Source organism: Amblyomma mixtum, chromosome 3 (genome assembly GCF_055824585.1).
Source record: "Amblyomma mixtum isolate Tamu chromosome 3, ASM5582458v1, whole genome shotgun sequence".
NCBI lineage: Eukaryota > Metazoa > Arthropoda > Arachnida > Ixodida > Ixodidae > Amblyomma > Amblyomma mixtum.
The window spans coordinates 164,616,920-164,636,208 of record NC_143014.1 but is presented as its reverse complement, the minus strand read 5'-3'; the positions used below and the strand labels follow the sequence as shown (position 1 = coordinate 164,636,208).

The following is a 19,289-nucleotide window of genomic DNA, read 5'->3' as shown; positions in this document are numbered from 1 at the left end:
AAACTCGCCGCTGTAACTAAGGACTTTCCACAATAAGGGCTCGTAACTTGAGCGAGCAGATTAGGCATTTGATGATTAATGTCGACCGTGAGGAATTAAATGTCATGAACAGCGTCGCGATCATTATAGTGCCGGCTCATAATATGCACGGCATGTAAAATGACGAATGTTAAATGCAGGTTTTTCTGAATTATTCTCCTCTTTGTACATAAATCTCTGTATTCAGAAGGGCTATTGTTGCAAAAAACTTTATCTATCTACTGTATTAGGCATTTGCATCTTCAGACCAAGGCAACTACTTCTTCACGTGTTGAGGGGTTCTGAGTGCAACACATGGTGAAGTGATGCCCAGGCACTTCAACACAGGGTGCAAGTCAAGCAGTTATGACGCGCCGTAAGTTCAGGATTTCAGCGGCGGCTCCTATTTCGAAAAGTTTTTATGTCTACGAATATTACAAGATCTTCTGCCGTTGCTTAATCTCGAGTAACTGTGCCATTGCTGGCCACGCTTATTTAAAACGATAAGAGAGCTTATCGTTAAAATTGTTCGAGATGACGCCAGTGAAAGGTGTGAGGCGAAGGGAAACTATCACCGAAGATGTGGGCCCCCTCATTTGTGCGGTGCTTCTTTCCCGTCTCTGAAGGGCTGCGTTTTCTCTATGTGATCAGATGTCCTGTTTGACTGAGAGGGAGAGAGTTGCACTTTAAAGCACAGATTCTGTGTTAGCCGCTCAGATGGTAACGCGCTTGCCGCACAGAGGCCAGCTGGTCTCGCTGTCGGTCTGAGGTGAGCCAAGCACTTCACGAAAGAGGGGGCGGATAGGAGTAATATGGTGATTATGTGCCTAATGGGCAAAAGACACAGTAGGAGAGATTGCCGCAGTGTTCTGGACAGCTGAAACTTGAAGGTGTGTCCTACTTATGGTAGATACGCCCTAGCCGGTGTACAGAGGATATTAAGCTGAATTTTGCGCAGGAGACAAACGGATGAGGTGAAGAGTACAGTTTCGATTTTGGGATTCCTTCCCGTTGTACCGGTGTTAGCCGAAAGAAAAAAAAACAACTTTCGCGAGAATCGGACTTACAGTGTGCTGCTTTTAGACCCGTTTCCCCTTCTTATGCGCTTTGTCTCGGTAATTCCAAAGTCAGTCCCGAGGTTTACAAAAGAGAGAAGAAGAAACTGTAGACCCCACCAGCAGTGACTGTGACCTTATGCTTGTGTCGGTTATGTCCAACAGGTAGCTTTGTGCAGTTGGTAAATTAACCCACGGCAATAATTCTTGTGGTGACTCTACATGGCTTCGCTTTTTTCTTTCCCTTTCCTTTTTACTCAGTTACTGGCCGCTGGCGCGTCGCACTCCACTCTCGACTCATATCTTTTCCTCCATGTACAAGCTTCTAGTATACTTTCTGTGCACAGGGAAACAGCACAAGATTCGGCAGCGTAAAGTGTGCCGCCATTGATAATGGCGTATTGAGAAACAGCACGAGTTCCTTTTTGCAGCCTAAAATGAAACCACAAAGTCAAAATTTTTATTAGGGCCCTTTTATTTTCACGTAGCTGCGAGGACATTCACTGCTGAAGTGTCAGACCGCTATCCGTAGGATGCATGTGAAAGCGTTGTTAAGCAAGGCTCTTGACTGCCTTCGGCTGTCGTGCCGCAGTTCGTTCAGGACTCCCATAAGTTTCCTTTTCTAAACCTAGATGAGCAATCTCGCCAAATTGGAACGAAATAGCGTCGGACAGACGATGATTTCAAGAAATGGGTGTATCCAGGCAATTTCCGCGGTCTAATCAATAATTCGTAAAGGATCTATTATTTCGGGCGTTTCTGAATAAACGTCATGATTCATTACTGCATTCATAGTGATGGTTCAACAGATGGTTCTACAATTCATTACTGCATTCTATCCTTGAAACCTCTGAATAAACCGTATTGAAGAGCGCCCTTCTAGTCGCTGGCAAGCTGAGGTGTTGTCGTTCAAGCATATTGCGGTTTAGGGTTTTATTACGCAGATATAGGTTGATTTATTTAATTAGTCATACAGTGGAGCCTTGGATTCAAGCAAAAAATAAAACTAAAGAAAAATGTGAGAGCTTGAAAAACTACATCGAAAGGTGTCTAAAACTACATAGTAAAAACAGCTGCAAGAAAATATTATTAATACATCATTCCAGTACGGTACTGTGCGAAGAAAATGATGATGATAGTGAATTTTGATGGCGCAAGGGCATCAGCGGTCAAAGAGCGCCATGGCACAAGGTGTTTTCGTTTCGCTCAAGGTGGGGTGAAAGACCCATTTCCCAAGTAGTTCACCCCGAATAAGCCGAGCACCAGGCTATAGGGGAAGCTAGCACCCATTGTATCACCGGTGGGTACCCGGCGGCGCTGGGGATCGAACCCCGCACCTTCCGCATGCGAGGCGGATGCTCAACCACTGGGCTTCCTGCTGCCTCGCATCGTGCTCCAGGAGAGAAATAAAAAAAGTGCACGAAGCTAGCACTCTTACCTTGTTTCCTTGGTTATCCGTGAGTCCTCTTTGTGTACAGCAAGGTACAGAGTAATATTTGAGCATCTTGGACGATGATAAATGCCAGCGTGCGCGTCGCTATTCCCGCACTGCCATATAATGCGGTATCCGTAAGCCCCCAACATGGCGGAAACGCGCGCGGTCAACGCAAGGGGGCGCCAGTTTTTGCATAAGGTCTATAAAACTCAAATGCGTCACTTCGAGCTTATAAGGTGGCTAGCGAGTTAAGTGGTGGTGTCCTCTATGCCTCATTCCAAAAGGCATGAGGTCAGGTGACGGATCTATTTCTAGCTCATTCTTTTGTTGGCGAGAAAGGAATTGAAGTCGTACTTGTCCTGTCGCTCGTCCTGGCGCTCGTGTCCTGGCTCGTGTCCTCGTGTCCTGTCCTGGCGTTGTCCTGGCGCTCGTGTCCTGTCTTCACCTTACCTGTGTCTTGTTTTTCGCGCTACGTATTTCGAAGATGCAATTGCTCCGACTAGCCCAGTTTAGCTTACTTGTACTTGCTTGATGCGCATTTTCGGCGGTTTGTGCGCAATTGCTCCTCATAATTCTGGCAAGAGTCAAGTCTTAAGAATTCGTTAGATATAAACGTAATTGCTGTTGTCACATAGTGGGCCGTCCGGCAGACAGGGAGACAACGAAGACGTCTTCCAAAAGAAACTGCTCATTGGGCTGACCTGCGCCCACAAAGAACTGAATGACTCGGCGGCGGCGATAGCAACAAGCGTGCTCGGCGGTCGTCGAACAGAATCCCCGCTGCTCTCGGCTGCTCTCAATTTCAAGCCGGCTAGGAAACTTCGAGCTAAGGCACCAAAAACCAACTACAGCAATCTGGAACAAGGAAGCAGTTGCGCGGCCGCGATCAACCGAGATAAGTCTTGTTTCATCTCGCGTCGCGAAAAAAAAAAAAATGATAAAGTCGCGTGCCGGCGGTTTGAGTGTGAATAAACAGTACACATATTCGCGCAATTATTTCTTTGGGTATTTTCGAGGGACTTAATTAGCTGCGTTCAGGGACCCTGTGCATATACAGGATGTTTCACCTAAGTCTTTACACAATTTTTAAAAATAGGCTTTTTGAGTTAGACGAGCGCTTTTTTCGGCATAGCATTGTCAAAGGTGTAGTACATCAGAACACAGCTAAGGCATGCTAACTAGCAGCCTGGTTAACTAATATTGAATAGTTAACTTTTTAACTATTATTGTTAGGCTCCTTAATTGGTGAGGGGTGCGTAGCCCACCGTAATTAATATCCATATCAGTTTTTAGAATTCGAAAATGCGGTTACCTTCGGAGCTGTGGCCCAATATATTCTGGCTACATCGCGCAAAAATACCTCTTTTCCGAAAGCTTGCAGGCAAAGCAAACTCTCCAGTGCCCTAACTATTCGAAATAGCCAAAATTCGTTGGGTCGCAGCGTCGCGGGTAACCATGTTTTCGGAATTCTAGAAACTGATATGGATATTAATTACGGTGGGCTACACGCCCCTCAGTAATTGAGGAGCCTAACATTAATAGTTAAAAAGTGAACTATGCAATAACAGTTAACCAGCGCGCTAGTTAGCGCGTCTTAGCTGTATTCTGATGAATACACCGATGGCAATGCTTTGCCGAAAGTAGGGCTGTTCTAACTCAAATAGTCTATTTTTAAAAATTGTGTAAAGTCTTTGGTGAAACACCCTGTATACATGTATAATCCAGCTGTAATTTAACATTAGTATGGACGTTCTAAGTTTTTCTCCAAAAAAGAAGAGTTTAGGGGAAGAGAGAAACACAAAGAAGCAATATACGGATTCCAGAACAGCGTAGAAGCTACAGTCACAACCAAATACTTACAGTCGTCTACTTCAGCCAATGTATGAGGAAGAAACAAGCAGCTGTTTTCTTTTTGTGATTAATTGGCAGGAACGCAGATTAACCGGGGCCCATAGCCATACTCCCTTTAATACCGCAATTAGATATGTCGTTAATGTCAGCATAAAAGAATAGCTGCTTTCTTCGTTCTTCTCAGCCATTTCGTTTTTGCGATCACCACCGATTTCTCGGCAGCGCACGCTTCAGTGTTGCAATCCCACGTCATCCCTTTGTGATTCATTTCTTTTGTCAGCTTTCAGACGCAACTGAGCAGAGCTATGCGTAAGCAGGAAAGAGGCGTGGTTTGCTGGCTGCCTGCCAGACTTAACAACAGGAACACCCTTGGCCGGCTTCCATGCGTAGGGGACTTGCCCACACACTCCTAAAGAATTGCAGAGCTGCGTAAGACAAGAGCGGGAGCTCTGACACTCATAGCTGATTTTATCGTGACCTAGAGATGAGTGTTTATGAGCGCCGGTAATGGGTCTGCTGTCATTTCATTATTCTCGGTCACTGGGCTGCCACTGCTCAAGAAAAACGGAAAGGCTTGCACGGCGTGCTGGGCACCTTGCGCCTGCAAAAACGTTTCTCTTTATTTATTAGCCCATGCGATGGAACGCAATCATGCATTGAAAGCGCTGTGTGGGAGCGCACCTGCTAGCGGACTTGCCTAGTTTTGCGCTGGAGTTTGTTCTTCGAAATTCGATGGGTACACGCATGTTTCTTTGACAGAACTGCAAACTCGGTCTGCTTCGGTCAGATGTCGTACAAGGTTTCTTTTTTTGGTAGCAAGTAATAACAATGCACATAGTTTGACTCTGATGGAAGGCGCTATATACTCTGAAAACTGGCTGGTCAGAACTCGGAAGGAAGCAAAGCGCTGTTTGTCGAGGGAAGAACGTGTTTGCGCGTAATTTGCCTGACTGCAGGCAGGCACTACGGCGGGAAAATGATCTAAGTTCAGCTTGATGTATTACACGTGATCCGTGCCAACTAGAAAGGCCCCAGAACGAAAATTCCGTCTCTGAACGCCGTTGAGGAGAAAGATGAACTGCGATTATAGGCGCGGCAGGCAACCACAAACAGAACATAAAAGTGGTGTAGCAAATTTTATCTTCGCTTTTTAAGAATAGGAATACTGTCCTCTGAGTACACTGATCGTTGAATTTGATTAAACCCAGCGCTTTAACTTCATTGCGATATCAGTACCAGAGGCACCTGGTAAAAATGCCGGCGTCGTCCGTATGAAGCCTCTGCGAGTGAACCCTATACACCCTCCAAAAGCGCCATCTACCAGCCACTTGTTCACTTTCACCCTACACGAAAATTTTGTCGCGTGTGCGAAGCCTCAGCTTAGAGTTAAAGCATTCATTGGTCTAAAAGTATCAAAGCAATCATCGAGGATAAATTCAACTGCTGCAGCTTTCTCGAAACAGGTTTCATGGTCGCCCTGCCAATTTTTTTTTATTAAATGCTAAAGAAGCCGACACCATCTTGGCGCTGCCTTTTAGCTTAAAGTTCATTTTCCTATTACATTTAAAACGTCACCCCCCCCCCCCCCCCCCGTCCTGCTCTGCCATGTTGCTCTGCGTATATTCTGGAAATAATTAGTGGTCAGTGTCCTTTGTCAGAACTTATTTGCAGTTTCATTAGTGACTTCGTTCGGTCAGACAGATCAGCAGAACGACATCGAGTATGCTATTTTTACTTGGATCGAAAATCACCTGGACGGTATTGCTCTTGTTATAACTAAAATCCAGCTTCCTTCCTTTGTATAACCGCTTCAGCAAGTCGAAATATAGTTATTTACTTTATCGCAGTCAGCAACAGAAGAAGGCATTGAACTCACTGCATACAGATTTAGTGTCACGGTTTCCGATTGCTTTTCTGCCAGTTTGGTAACATTTTGTCTTCACATTGATTCCATAGGCCAGTTCATGAAAATATATCAGGCTGGGTTTTGTATAGCGCTGAGTTAGGCTTGTTTTCTGCTACATAGCTTGTCTTAGTTTTTGTTTCTTATGAGTCAAACCATGCGGCCAGACTTGCAAAATTTATTGTCTCTCCTGCTTTCGAGCATGGTTCTGTCTACTTTACGCGTCTTCCTTTGGGAAATCAGCGCCAGATGAATTAGCGCATGCAATTTCATTGTGAAGGTCTTCCTCTGTCGGGGCGCTGTAGGTATACGAGACGATGATCACATGCCGTTTATTGATCATATTCTCTGAAGAGAAAGAGAGAAGTTTAATACGCGTCCCAGTTTCGGATCACTGGCTATATTGGGTGGGCTGATGCATGTGTTCGGGGCGGTATGATGGTTACCCATCATGTAGGTGAAGTGGGCCACCAGAAGCCGCCGTAGCTGAGTGCAGCAAGAGGGGTGAGCCAGCACTCTTGGGAATAGTCATGTAAACGAGTACTCCAGAGAAACTTAGGTAAGCCTTTAAGAGCACCAGGCTGTAATAGTACTTTCTAATGACTGTGTCCGACTTTCTGTTCAGAGGCACCGCCGCGTAGAAAGGAGTTGTGCCAGAGCTTTTAGGTAAATGAAGCAGTATACTGCTTCATACTCCTTGCAGTATACTCCTTTAGGGCGCATTGTGCCGCAATATGTCCAGTTAACCACTCATATTTAACTTGACATAACCTAACCTTGACCAGTTCTGTACACAGCCTGAGGAAAGAACTGATCGCTTGTCAGCGGCCACTGTACAATAAGAATCTTAAAGGTAGGTGTCTATAGTGGCTTATTTCACACCAGGTCCTGCGGTGCTTGAGTAACTCTACAAAACAGCAGTATAATTGGGGTCACAGCGATGCCTGGAGTAGCTGACTAATCGGCTCGTGAGGTCTACTTGATGCGTTTTTCACTGACCTCCTCCTGTTCCCAGCGAGCGTCCGCGCGTCTAGGATTAACCCGCTTCCTTCCCACCCCCTAGGATTAACCCGCTTCCTGGCGCGCAGGGCTGTTCGCGCGCGCCATCGCCGAGAGCGGCAGCCCGCTGAGCGACTGGAGCATAGAGCCTGACCCGGCGCAGTTCAAGCGCACCGTGGCCCAGGGCGCGGGCTGCCCCGCCGACGGGCCCTCGTTCGCCCTCATCGACTGCCTCATGCAGACGCCCAGCAGCGAGTTCCTACGCATCCAGCAGGAGAGTAAGGTGCGTGAGATATCCCTTCTTTCCGCTCCGTTCTCCAACATTCCTCTGAACGGTGCGACGGCGCTACTCACGGGCTCTGCAAAGGCTGTCGCGTTACCCAGGGATTTTGCGAAGAACTGGTTATCGGCAACGCCCATTCCGAATGAAGTTAATGAAGTTAAGAAGCTATAATTTCGATGGCTGGAACAAGCCAGCGGGGCTATAATGAAGGGAATGAACAAACACTTTTACGGGCACTGTTTCTTGTGTACCGAACTCTACGCTATACAGAAGCGGACCGCCAGACGACGCTTTGTAAATATGCGCACGTTATACGCCATAAACAAACAGCATTCGCAGGCATGAAAACAACTGGTAAGCTAATGCAACATTTGCTCACAGGGAAGTTGGGCGGGAACTTGAGCATATTGGGAAATAGTAAAGCATAAAAAACTCATGAATAAGTCGCACTTCTATCCTGAGCAGTGCGCCTGCAGTACATATATGCGCAGAAAAAAATATCTCAAAGAATTATGGGGTTATCCTTTCTTTGTGGAAGAAACTTGGAGGGCACCTAATTACCATTATCTGTGACAATACGATATCATAATTGTGAGCTGCCCTGCACGACCACACATACTCCCCTTCACTCATGAATGGGTCCTTGTGTCAGCTCCATTTAATAAAGATTGCTCAGCTCAACAAGTGGAAAGGAGCATTTCCCTCTCTTCACTTTGCAACCTGCCAACCGTGACAGGTGGCAGGTCGTAGCTGGCTCTTCCGTATACCAACCTTGCCAAGGTGACAAGCGTGTGAGACCGCCGGCTTTTCGTCCCATGGGGCTCTTAGGCTATCACACGAACATGGCCCGATAAGGCCTTACACCACGCGAGTGGCATGTGCGGCGGAATGCACACGGCCTACAGTGCTCATATCAGTAGAATATGCTCGGGGAGCCTGACGTGACTACGGGTGTGCTGCACACAGGTGTTCGGTGACTTCCCGGTGCGGACGGCGCCCGTGGTGGAGAAGTTCAACCCGCAGGGGGCGTTCCTGCCGGACGAGCCAGCTGCCCTGCTCGAACGCGGAGAGTTCCGCCGAGTGCCGCTCATCGCCGGCGTCAACAAAGACGAGACCGCCTTCTTCTTCCCCGGTGAGTTGATGCACTTCGACGTCGTGCTGGTACTGATCGGGCGAGGCACGTGGTGTCTGTTTCAAACTTCTGCCAGACCGCCAGGCTTGTTACCACGCCGCGTCGCGGAACTTGCACTGGTAACGTCCCTGACACTTCAAAGCTGTACAGCGGCGGGGAGGCAGGACGATCTCTTCACCCTCCAGAGATCTGTATCTCGAGACAGGCAGTACGAGCAGCACTGTAGAGCCGATAAGTAAATCCAATGGCCTGAAAAATTTTTACAAAAGGACGGTATATTGATGCGTGCATCTGTTAATCAGAATTGAACGTGGAGTCAATCTACTTGAAGTACATACGTCTTGCTCGCAAGGGGAGCTTCCGACAGCAGCTCACCTACTGCACTGTCTCTGCTTGCCTTGAGAATTTTTTATCCGCGCATCAGTGCATATGCGCATGGAAGGCACATATGCACTGATGCGCAGAGTAGGTTCAGTTTCGTCCCTTACTGACATCTCTTTGTCTCGTCAACGTACGTCGATACCCGGTCAGTTCGGCCAGTATACTTTTATGCTGCGCAAGGGCTGTCACGTAAATTGGACAGCTCTTGTTCCCAGCTATAACTGGTTTGCAGAGAGGAGTACATGGCAGTAGATATTTACTCGCGCGAGTGAAAGCTAGGCTGTTCATAGGAATAGGCAATACTCATTTTCTAGATTTTTTTTTTTCACAGCGGTACCAGACCGGCAATCTGTCCGCTAGCTATCCACTGAAAGAAGCTAATGTATGCAGCATGAATTAAGCAATTTCTCGGGACACTTTCACAGAACGACATGCCAGTCACCGGCTAACAGTTTTTGACTGGGCGAGTCAAAACGCGGCACTTCCCTGAGAGAAAAGGCCGTTGTTTTCTTTTTCGCAAACCAACAGTGTAATCAGCATTTGTTTATTTCCCCCTTTCTGCTTCCAGTGCTGTCTGCGTACCTGAGGGACCGGTCGGCTCGCAGCGCCACCTATGTGCGCGACCAGCTGCTCCCGCGATTTCTGAGCAGCGCGCTGCGCTACAGTCGGCCTCCACCAGATGTCGTGGACTCTGTGGACGAGACCTACTTCCGGGACATCAACCCGCTGGACACCGGTGCAATCATCAGGGCCTTCATCAACGTAAGCCACTCTACACCTCGCTTGTTCTCATTTCCTTCGGAATAGAAATAAATTCAAATATATATTTCTATCTTGGTTCCCTAACGCTTTTTGAATGAGTGGTGTTTATAGTGCCAGTCCGGCGTCCAGTACAGCCTCATCAGAGGTGCCCCTATTGCACGATGTATGATGAATGCGTTTTGTGATGTATACATATAAAAACAACTGTTGATGTGCATACCGCTTGTGTATGAACAAGTGTTGTGGGGTTTGCTGCAAGACTGACTCAATAAGCTGCCTTTAGTTCCACCGAAGCAATAAGTGCTAGCGCAGTATACGGCTGAGACATACAGTGGTGGTTTGTCGTGTTATACTGAACCTTAGAGGAAGAGGAGGAAAGGTGTGGTGGCTGTCTCACCCATAGTTGACTCCTTAAAGGTGCAGTGAAGAGGAATCTGAACTCGTCTTTTTGCCGCGGGAACTCAATCTACACGTTCCGAGCAGTCTTAGAAATTTCAATTTATTGCCCTGTGTGGCCGATTTCCCTAATTAAATCGAATTAATGTCCGGCTCCCACCTTTTTTTTAATTCTCCCCCGTACGGTGGGCGGAGTCGACCAACGCGTGGAGTGCCTTTCACCCAGTCCCGTGGCGGCTTGCCGCTCTGCCATCGGCGGAGTAATACGTAGTAATCCGTACAAGCAAATAGTCCGCGCGTATTTTTATTTCTGCGGGCTTATTTTGCGGCTATATTATCTGCGAATGACACTATTTATTCACGGAAACCTAAAAAACAAAATAAAGCGAAAGCAAAGCCTCCACGGCGCTGGCTGAAAGGCACGTCACGCGTTGGTCGACTCCGCCCACCGTACGGGGAGAATTCAAATAATAAAAACGGGGGCCGGATGTTCATTGATTTAATTAGGGAAATCGGCCATACAGGTCAATAAGTCGAAGTTTCTAAGAATGCTCGGAACGTGTAGATCGAGTTCCCGCGGCAAAAAAACGAGTTCAGATTCCTCTTAAGTGCACCTTTAAGAGCGCCGGAGTCGGAGTCGGAGTCGTCGTACCGTAGAAGTATAACTTGAGCAATAAAGTCTCGGCACTCGTCTAGCTTCGTTGGTCACTTGCGCACAGCTTCTCGTTCCACTTGAAACGCAAATGTACGCTTTACGCACAAAATGTAAACCTGCAGTGTCACGTCGCGGTTAGTGCGCACAGACAGACCCCCGTTCATGCTTCTTTTGCTCTGTGCAGATGTCGACAGACGCCATGTTCGTGGCGGGCAACCAGGCGGCGCTGGCCAAGTACTCGCGCTTCGAGGCACCCACCTACATGTACGTGTTCGAGTACCGAGGAGACACCAGCCTGTTGGACGCACGGCTGGGCTTCCAGAGGCAGTCGTACGACCTGGGTGCGTTCTCCGGACCTTCCGAACGACACAGGCACCGCGCCACACGACACAGATGCCACTCGCCTTCTGAGCATATAATGATGAAGCACTTGGCGCCCCCTTTGACTCTATTCATATTCGACGTTGAGTTTGACACCATGGCAGTCGTCGTCCGCGCGTGCAGACACAGACCAGACGAGAGCAGGCAGTGTAGTCCACATAAACTGACACGGTTTTTCAAGCTTTCGCTTGCTCTCGAATGTGTTAGGTGTACATATTGCAATAGGCGCACATGCCATAGTCTGCTGACATGAGTCGTCGAAAATTTCTGGAGGATTGAATATCATTGCGCATACCCAAACATTAGGAATAACGAATTTCAGCGCAAAAAAAAAACTAATTATTTTAGTTTAGTTATTTTAGCTGTAAGATTCCTGTGGAAATAGCGAAGCGCGTTTCACGAGTCAAGTACACAAGTTATCGATCATTGACTTCGCTCACCGAGCCGAACATAATTCTTAGTACCATGGAGCTAGGATTGGTTTTATTAATAACTTCAAATTATACAAATTAGCAACAATCTCTACTAAGGAACCACACTACTTTAGTGCTGCCTTCGTGTCGGCAAAAAGTCGCATGTGAAGTGTGAATGTCATTCTTCTAAGCGGACTTAACTTAACAAAGTGACGCACAAAATTTTCCATTTCGCAGGCGTGTCGAACGGCGATGAGCTTATCTACCTATTCGACGTGACGGCCGATGGACTGCGGCCGCTGTCGAGCCTGGACTCGCTCGTCAGCAGCAGGATCATCAGCCTCTGGACAGACTTCGCCAAGAGCGGGTACGGATCGTATACGAAAGGCTCCTTCCAATTTCGCTATCCTCAGATTTGCTATTTGCATTCAAAGCCAGGCAGCTCCAGCAGTAGAGTTTTACTAGCCACGTGCAGCAAATAAGGATGGTTGATTGTAATCTTAGCTGCATTCACGCAAGGCGTTAAATGCCTGAAAACGAAAATGAAAGCACATCCACATTGTCAACTTAAAGGCAACACTTCTGCACCTAGTGGGGTATACGGTTAAGATAATGGCTAACAAAGTTGACTGTTGGGCCAGTTGGTATAGCATTCTGGAAATAGCGCTTGTCCTGTCGACCATACCTTCTGCTATTTGAATTTACAGAGCGCTGAAGTTTTCTTGCGAACAGTTGTCTTAAAATTGTCGCGGCGCTGTCACTTTCAGGCTTATCTCAGGCATTGCAAATTTGTGGACAAACAACACTGCAGGAAAGGCCACCATGTATCGCTCACTTTCGTAATTGTCTTAAAGGTTCACTGAAGAGGATTCTGAACTTGTCTTTTTGCCGCGGGAACTCGATCTGCACGTTCCTAGCATTCTTAGAAACTGCAACTTATTGCCCTGTATGGCCGATTTCCCTAATTAAATCGAATTAACGTCCGGCTCCCGCCCTTTTTTTTTTAATTCTGCCTCGCACGATGGGCGGAGTCGACCAACGCGTGAAGTTCCTTTCAGCCAGCTCCGTGGAGGCTTTGCTTTCGCTTTATTTTGTTCTTTAGTTTTCTATAAATAAATAGTTTCATTCGCAGATAATATAGCCGCAAAATAAGCCCGCAGAAATAAAAATACGCGCGGACTATTTGCTACTACGGACTACTACGTATTACTCCGCCGATGGCAGAGCGGCAAGCCGCCACGGGACTGGGTGAAAGGCACTCCACGCGTTGGTCGACTCCGCCCACCGTACGAGGCAGAATTCAAAAAAAAAAGGGCGGGAGCCGGACGTTAATTCGATTTAATTAGGGAAATTGGCCACACAGGGCAATAAGTCGCAGTTTCTATGAATGCTAGGAACGTGTAGATCGAGTTCCCGCGGCAAAAAGACAAGTTCAGATTCCTCTTCAGTGCACCTTTAAGAAACATCTTGGTACACTTAATGCGTACGCTGCTGCTAGACATGATTGACGTCCATCTGCGTTTCTCTTAAAACACGAGCCCTTATATGCAGCTGAAAAGCTCTCTTTTTCAGTGACTGAGGCTTTGTCGTCTCCACGGTCTCCCAAGAGGAAAAAACAGTGAAAATACCTCACTGCAGGCAGAAAACGAAAGCTTGCACCATGTTTCGCAAGTCTGGCGTGTCGGCTCAACCCTGAAATAATTTGAGAGAGCTCGGAGGAACGCCACTCCAGCGCCTCTTCAGCGCGTGTTGGGAGAACAGGACTTGGTGGCTTTGCGGTTCACAGAGGACGTTTGAAAGAGCGGTGGCAAACTCGAAATAAGGAGTCTACAGAAAAGACTTGCATCTAGTGCGGGGAATTCTGCAAGAACAGTGTTCCGTTTTGCTAGGGTTCCAGCTTGTTTTTCGGCATGCGCAAAGCGTTGACTGGCCTTCTCTCATGCTTTCCCATGCAGAATGGCACCACAGTACCCAAACTTCGAGTACCCGGCGTGGCCGCGCGCGACTCCCAGCAACGTGTCGGCGTACCGCATCGGCCGGTCTCTTCAGCCGGGCCCCGAATACCGGGTCGAGGCTACGCGTTTCTGGTCCGGCATTTCGCCCGCGCTTCTGGGCCAGCGAGGCGGGGAAAGCGATGACTCGCGCTCGGGCGCCCTCGCCACGCCTCCGGGCTACGTGGAGCCGCTGTACCGAACTCTGGCCTGGAGCATGGTGGCCGTGGCTATCGCGCTGGCACTAGCCCTCATCGTCCTGCTGGTGGTGCTCTACAACCAGAAGAAGAGCCAGAGCTTCCGTGCCAGCTCCGACCTGGACAACTCGCGCATGTCCACAGGAGGATCCACGCTCTACTGACGACGATACTCCGCCGGTGCATACTGAAAGACGGATGCACCAAAGTCCTGCCAGGCTCTACTGCGACGTACTCGCCTCGCTCGGTCGCTCGCTGATGAGTGCCCCAAAGGAAAAAAAAAAAGAAGAGGCGTGCGCATACACTTCTCGCTCGCAGTAAGGGTTGTGAACAGTATGCAGCAAATGAGCAGGACTCCACACTTGCTGTGCTGATAGCCCGAGCTAGCTTGGTGCGATGCTATTGCCCGCCTGGCATCGACTGTTCTGTTCGTTTTTTCCAAGAGGAGACTAAGGCTCCGGCTGTTCCAAGTCAACCCTGCAGGCCCCCTTGAAACGTTTCAAGCGAGCCTGCATCGGTGCAGCAAGCTTATAAACGCCTTGATTTAAGCAATTCGAGCAAAACAACGTCGCCTCAAGGAGCAGCCATGATTGCACTGAAGAGACATGATGATCACGGTAGCCCCGGTACCTTGTTTTTAATGGCAGCTCGGGTGACCTGCGAATGACAGGTGCCGTCTATGTACTTGAACTTCGGCACGTGGGAAAGAAATGTAAATTAGCTGGATTCTCCTAATAAGACGTATATTTGACGGCAAGTAATTTCCCGCGTTCACATCTCAAGAAATGTAATCCAGCTTGGCCGTAGCTTAAATTTCTCAAAAAAAAAAATGAGGGTACTGTGAACAAATATGGATAGTACACAGTGCATGAGCTCTTTTTCCCGTAAGTCGCTGAGGGAACAGTGGAAAACAAGCGCAGACGGAAACTGGAACCTGACAGAATCAAGGCTGTGGTTATGCTTTCAACTAGGAATTGGATGAATCGGACAACATTTAGGCAAGAAAAAGTCTGCGGGCAGTGCTAGACAAAGCTGTTTTGCTGTACCTTTACAGTTGTCCTGGAGTCGCAAAGCCTGACCTGGTCTACCATTTGTTTGCGAAATTTTATTGCTCTTGTACCTCTTTTTTTCTTCCTGGAAGGCTCACAGCAACTCAGTTCTGTCACTGTCATGTGAACAAGATTGCTATGAGGCGTATGCGCCATGCCGACGAAGCGGACTCAGGCAGTACACGCCGTCACAAGTGTGCGCTTTTTCCCCCATTACATAGCAGTGGATAGGCAAAAGAGAGACTATACTGGGATGATGGCAGGTCGAACAGTGAGGCAAAGGCTGTCTTCTAGACGCGGTAGTAATTATGCAGTATTTATCGTGTATAGCCTCGTATTTGCACAAGGATGCATTCCAGGCAAGAAAAATGGTAATAACACGTGAGCAACTATTAGCCCAAACTATTAAAAATGCCCGTCACAAGCGGCTCATTCCCCCGCCATAAGCCTGTCTGCGCACGCATCATTGTCAAGCCGCGGACTTGAGTACACCATGTTCACTGTGAACATGAGCTACGACTGAAGTACACTAGCATACATAACAGGTGGTTTTGACAAGAATCTCACCTTCTAGCCAAATCCACGTTCACTTGCATCAAAACACTCAATGCACGTAGTCAAGCTTCCATCGCAGTGAGGCTTTCCTGTGGTACTTGCCTATTTTCGCTTCGCGCAATTTTCTTGCCCCTGAAGCGGGCTGTTGACAAGCGCGGTTTTGAGACACTTCTTGAGCTGCACGCCTGTAGGGCGCCTACACTTAGTGGAGTCTGATGCAAATGACAGCTCTTACTCCTAAGCACCCGTGCCTGTTGACTACGACGGCACGTATAAGCGAAGCGACGGCTCCGAACTCATTCTACCTACATTCGGCGAATGCAGTTTGGTCAATTCATCTAGGAAAGAAACACGTTAGCCGGGTACACAAGAACATAAAACAGTTTTCCTTCCATTTCGATATCTGTTAATGCTGACTTCCTTTAATTCTTCCTGCACACAAAACAGTGATGCACATTACGAAGTTTTGTCATGTAACTACTGCCCAATGCACTCTGTACCTCGAAGCCACAGCGTTTGGGGTTTCTCCATGGTGCATCCTATTGCAGAAAAATGATGTGTATAGTTACTTGCTTACCAGTGCTTAAAGCATAAATACGAGCAGTGACTCTGTGTCTATTTTGTGTTTTACCCTATTTGTCAAGAGGAAATTATCTAACCAATTTACTAAAAATTTCCTTCATATTTTTCAGGAGTAGAAATTTGTACCATAGTGTAATAACATGTCATACGATTGAAGGCCGCGTCGTCTGCAAGCGTATAACGAGGGAGGTTTGTGGCATTACCCTTATTTCTTTCGTAGAAAAGAAATAACGATCTCGCATGTACTGGCGTCAGGAAACAAGGTTTGTTTCTCTATTACTTGAAGGTTCTCGTGATCTATGTACTTGGAACGCAACCCCGAAAACGCATGTAGCATTTATTCATCGCAATATTTCCTAGTGGTTTTCTACTAAACACGGCCTACCAGTCACGTGTCACGCAGATAAAGAGTGCATTACATGAGACTTGGCCTCCGGAGAATGCTCTAACACAGACAACGAACCTTTTAGCGCTATTTCTCTCTGCATACGCATATTTGTACATATGACATATCCTTAGCATGGGTTTCATATTGCCGCTCCACCAGTCATTGTTGCCACATGTTCTCACATGTTTTTTTTGTGTCATGTACAAAGAAAAATGAATAAAGTTTAGCAACATTGTTAGTTCAACAAAGTCTCTTTTATACTAAAATACACGTGCTTCCATGCACAGCATGACTCTGCACTACCACAGACAGTCACCACCTTGACTTTTTGCGATCACTGCCGAGCAACCAGAGTGATTGGAGCAGACGCTAGCGTGCTAATGCGTTCGTCTAACTGCAATGTTTTCGTCTCCAAAACGAGCAGAGTGAAAAGCTCGCATCCATACATGTACACTGCAGCTGCAGCGTCATTGTGGATTGCCCCCAGTGGCGTGAAAGAGCCTTTTTGGAGTGAAGAATTGATAGCTTTTCTCCTGGATGGAGAGAGAGAGAGAGAGCAAAGCACCTTATTAAAGAGCGACATATTAAATGTTCTTGTCGTGTCCGGTCGCTGTGTTGAATGCAGCGAAAGACGCACACGGTACTTTTAGACTTCGTTTATTTAAAGCCGATGAGGGTGCGACCAGCGTCGACCGAGGCAGGAGCCGAACTGGCCGCCCGAAGAAAGGAGGGAGCGGAGAAGCGTCCACGGGAGGGAGTGGCTTCCCAGAACAGGAGGAGGGTGCGGGGGCGCACCGTGGGGGGGCATCTGGCGACAGCGTGCGACGAGGGGCAAGTGGTCGTTAGGAGGAGGATGCGAGTGGTCGTTAGGAGGAGGATGCGGGGGCGCACACACACAAAAGCAATAAGGGGACACAACACTTCCTTCCCCCTTAGAAAGTTGCCTGGTATCGTGCAGGGGGTCGGCGCTCACGCGTGGAGGCGCGCTGGCTTTGTGCGCTCGGGGGAGAAACACTTGTAGGCTGGCTGTTGTTCGCTGTGTCTCCTAGGTCTGTCCTGGGCGAAGTCTCTTCTTCCGGGAAGAGGTGCCAGGCTATGTGGGAAGATGGTGCACGTGTTCTCTCCGCTGGCGGACAGCTCTCAGACGGCGTCGTAAATCTACGCAGCTGGTTGAGATGTCGGCGTGCTACTGTGCCATGTATGTTGACGAGCCAAGAGCGCAGGCCTATGCGTCTGACAATTGTAGCTTCCTCCCAGCGTGGCTTTTTCAGAAACTGTCGGGCGAGGACGCGCTGCCCCTCATTAAGCGTGCCGCAGCGCGGAATTGCTTTTTCTTCCCGGAACGTCTCTGCCTTTGGCTCGGGGAGGATGGCTGTGAGCTGGGTTCGCATTTCACGCTCGAACATCATTTTCGAGGGGGTCTCGCCTGTTGTGCTCTGAACCGTCGTGTGCTGCTTGAAGAGAAAGCGCGCAAGGCGGCGCTGCAGCGAGCCTGTCTGATCTCTTTCAAGGGCGCGTTTTAGCGCGGCTACGTAGGCGCTCACAGTTTCTCCTCCCAGTTGATCTCGTCGTTGGAAGCGAGCCCGGCTGCTTGGGTCGTAGTGCTTTTGCAGCGCTTTTACGATGTCGTCGTAAGACACTGCCGCTGGTGTGCTTGGCTGAATAAGGGCGCAGACAGTATCGTAGGTCTGCTCCCCGCACAGCGTCAGCAGGTTGGCCCTCTTCAAGGCTGGGTCTGTGATGTTGTTAGCTTCAAAGTAGAACTGAAGGCGTCCAACCCACGATGACCACGATGAGCCGTTGAACTCTGGTATCTGATTGGGAAACCCTCGCGTAGCCATGGCTTGTCAATAGCGTTGCGTAGCGCGGGTCGAATCCACTTTCTCGTCGCCACTGTCGTGTCCGGTCGCTGTGTTGAATGCAGCGAAAGACGCACACGGTACTTTTAGACTTCGTTTATTTAAAGCCGATGAGGGTGCGACCAGCGTCGACCGAGGCAGGAGCCGAACTGGCCGCCCGAAGAAAGGAGGGAGCGGAGAAGCGTCCACGGGAGGGAGTGGCTTCCCAGAACAGGAGGAGGGTGCGGGGGCGCACCGTGGGGGGGCATCTGGCGACAGCGTGCGACGAGGGGCAAGTGGTCGTTAGGAGGAGGATGCGAGTGGTCGTTAGGAGGAGGATGCGGGGGCGCACACACACAAAAGCAATAAGGGGACACAACAGTTCTATATATCCTTGACCTGGAGCACCAGGGCATGCTGGTTGTCTAGTTGGTCCGACGCCAGCCAGGCAGTTCGGGTAGGAGGCAACCATAAACCTCTGCGAGATTTCATGGCGTTCTAGCAGCCATCCCACTGTGCTTTTCCCAATACTCCGCCGGGACGACATGAAATGCGTCGCCCATGGCAATTTTTGGCAGGCCCACCGTGCTTTAAGAAAGAAGGAAAGAACCCACCGTGCTTTAGGAAAGAAAGAAAGAAAGAAAGGAAGGAAGAAAGAAAGAGAGAAAGAAAGAAGGAAAGAAAGAAAGAAAGAAAGAAAGAAAGGAAGAAAGAAAGAAAGGAAGAAAGAAAGAAAGAAAGAAAGAAAGAAAGAAAGAAAGAAAGAAAGGAAGAAAGAAAGAAAGAAAGAAAGGAAGAAAGAAAGAAAGAAAGAAAGAAAGAAAGAAAGAAAGAAAGAAAGAAAGAAAGAAAGAAAGAAAGAAAGAAAGAAAGAAAGAAAGAAAGAAAGAAAGAAAGAAAGAAAGAAAGATTCAATGCGTTACCATATGTAAAACTTGGTGAGTCTTTGAGAACGAAGGGTTTATATACAGAGTGATTTTTTTTTTAACCTTTACAGCTTTATTGAAAACATGACGCTGATGGTA

At 48.2% G+C, this 19,289-nt stretch overlaps 1 protein-coding gene across 1 annotated transcript in view; it reads left to right on the top strand.

The window, feature by feature from the left end:
- Positions 1-16,664, top strand: part of LOC149352598 (cocaine esterase-like) — a 51,014-nt gene extending 34,350 nt beyond the window's left edge. The window contains exons 5-10 of the mRNA XM_089581775.1: positions 7,351-7,544; positions 8,511-8,676; positions 9,626-9,819; positions 11,055-11,211; positions 11,902-12,031; positions 13,620-16,664. Of these exons, the coding sequence (XP_089437901.1) occupies positions 7,351-7,544; positions 8,511-8,676; positions 9,626-9,819; positions 11,055-11,211; positions 11,902-12,031; positions 13,620-14,016 (1,238 nt within the window). The 3' untranslated portion in view covers positions 14,017-16,664. The remainder of the gene's footprint in view (positions 1-7,350; positions 7,545-8,510; positions 8,677-9,625; positions 9,820-11,054; positions 11,212-11,901; positions 12,032-13,619) is intronic.
- The last annotated feature ends 2,625 nt before the right edge of the window (positions 16,665-19,289 follow it).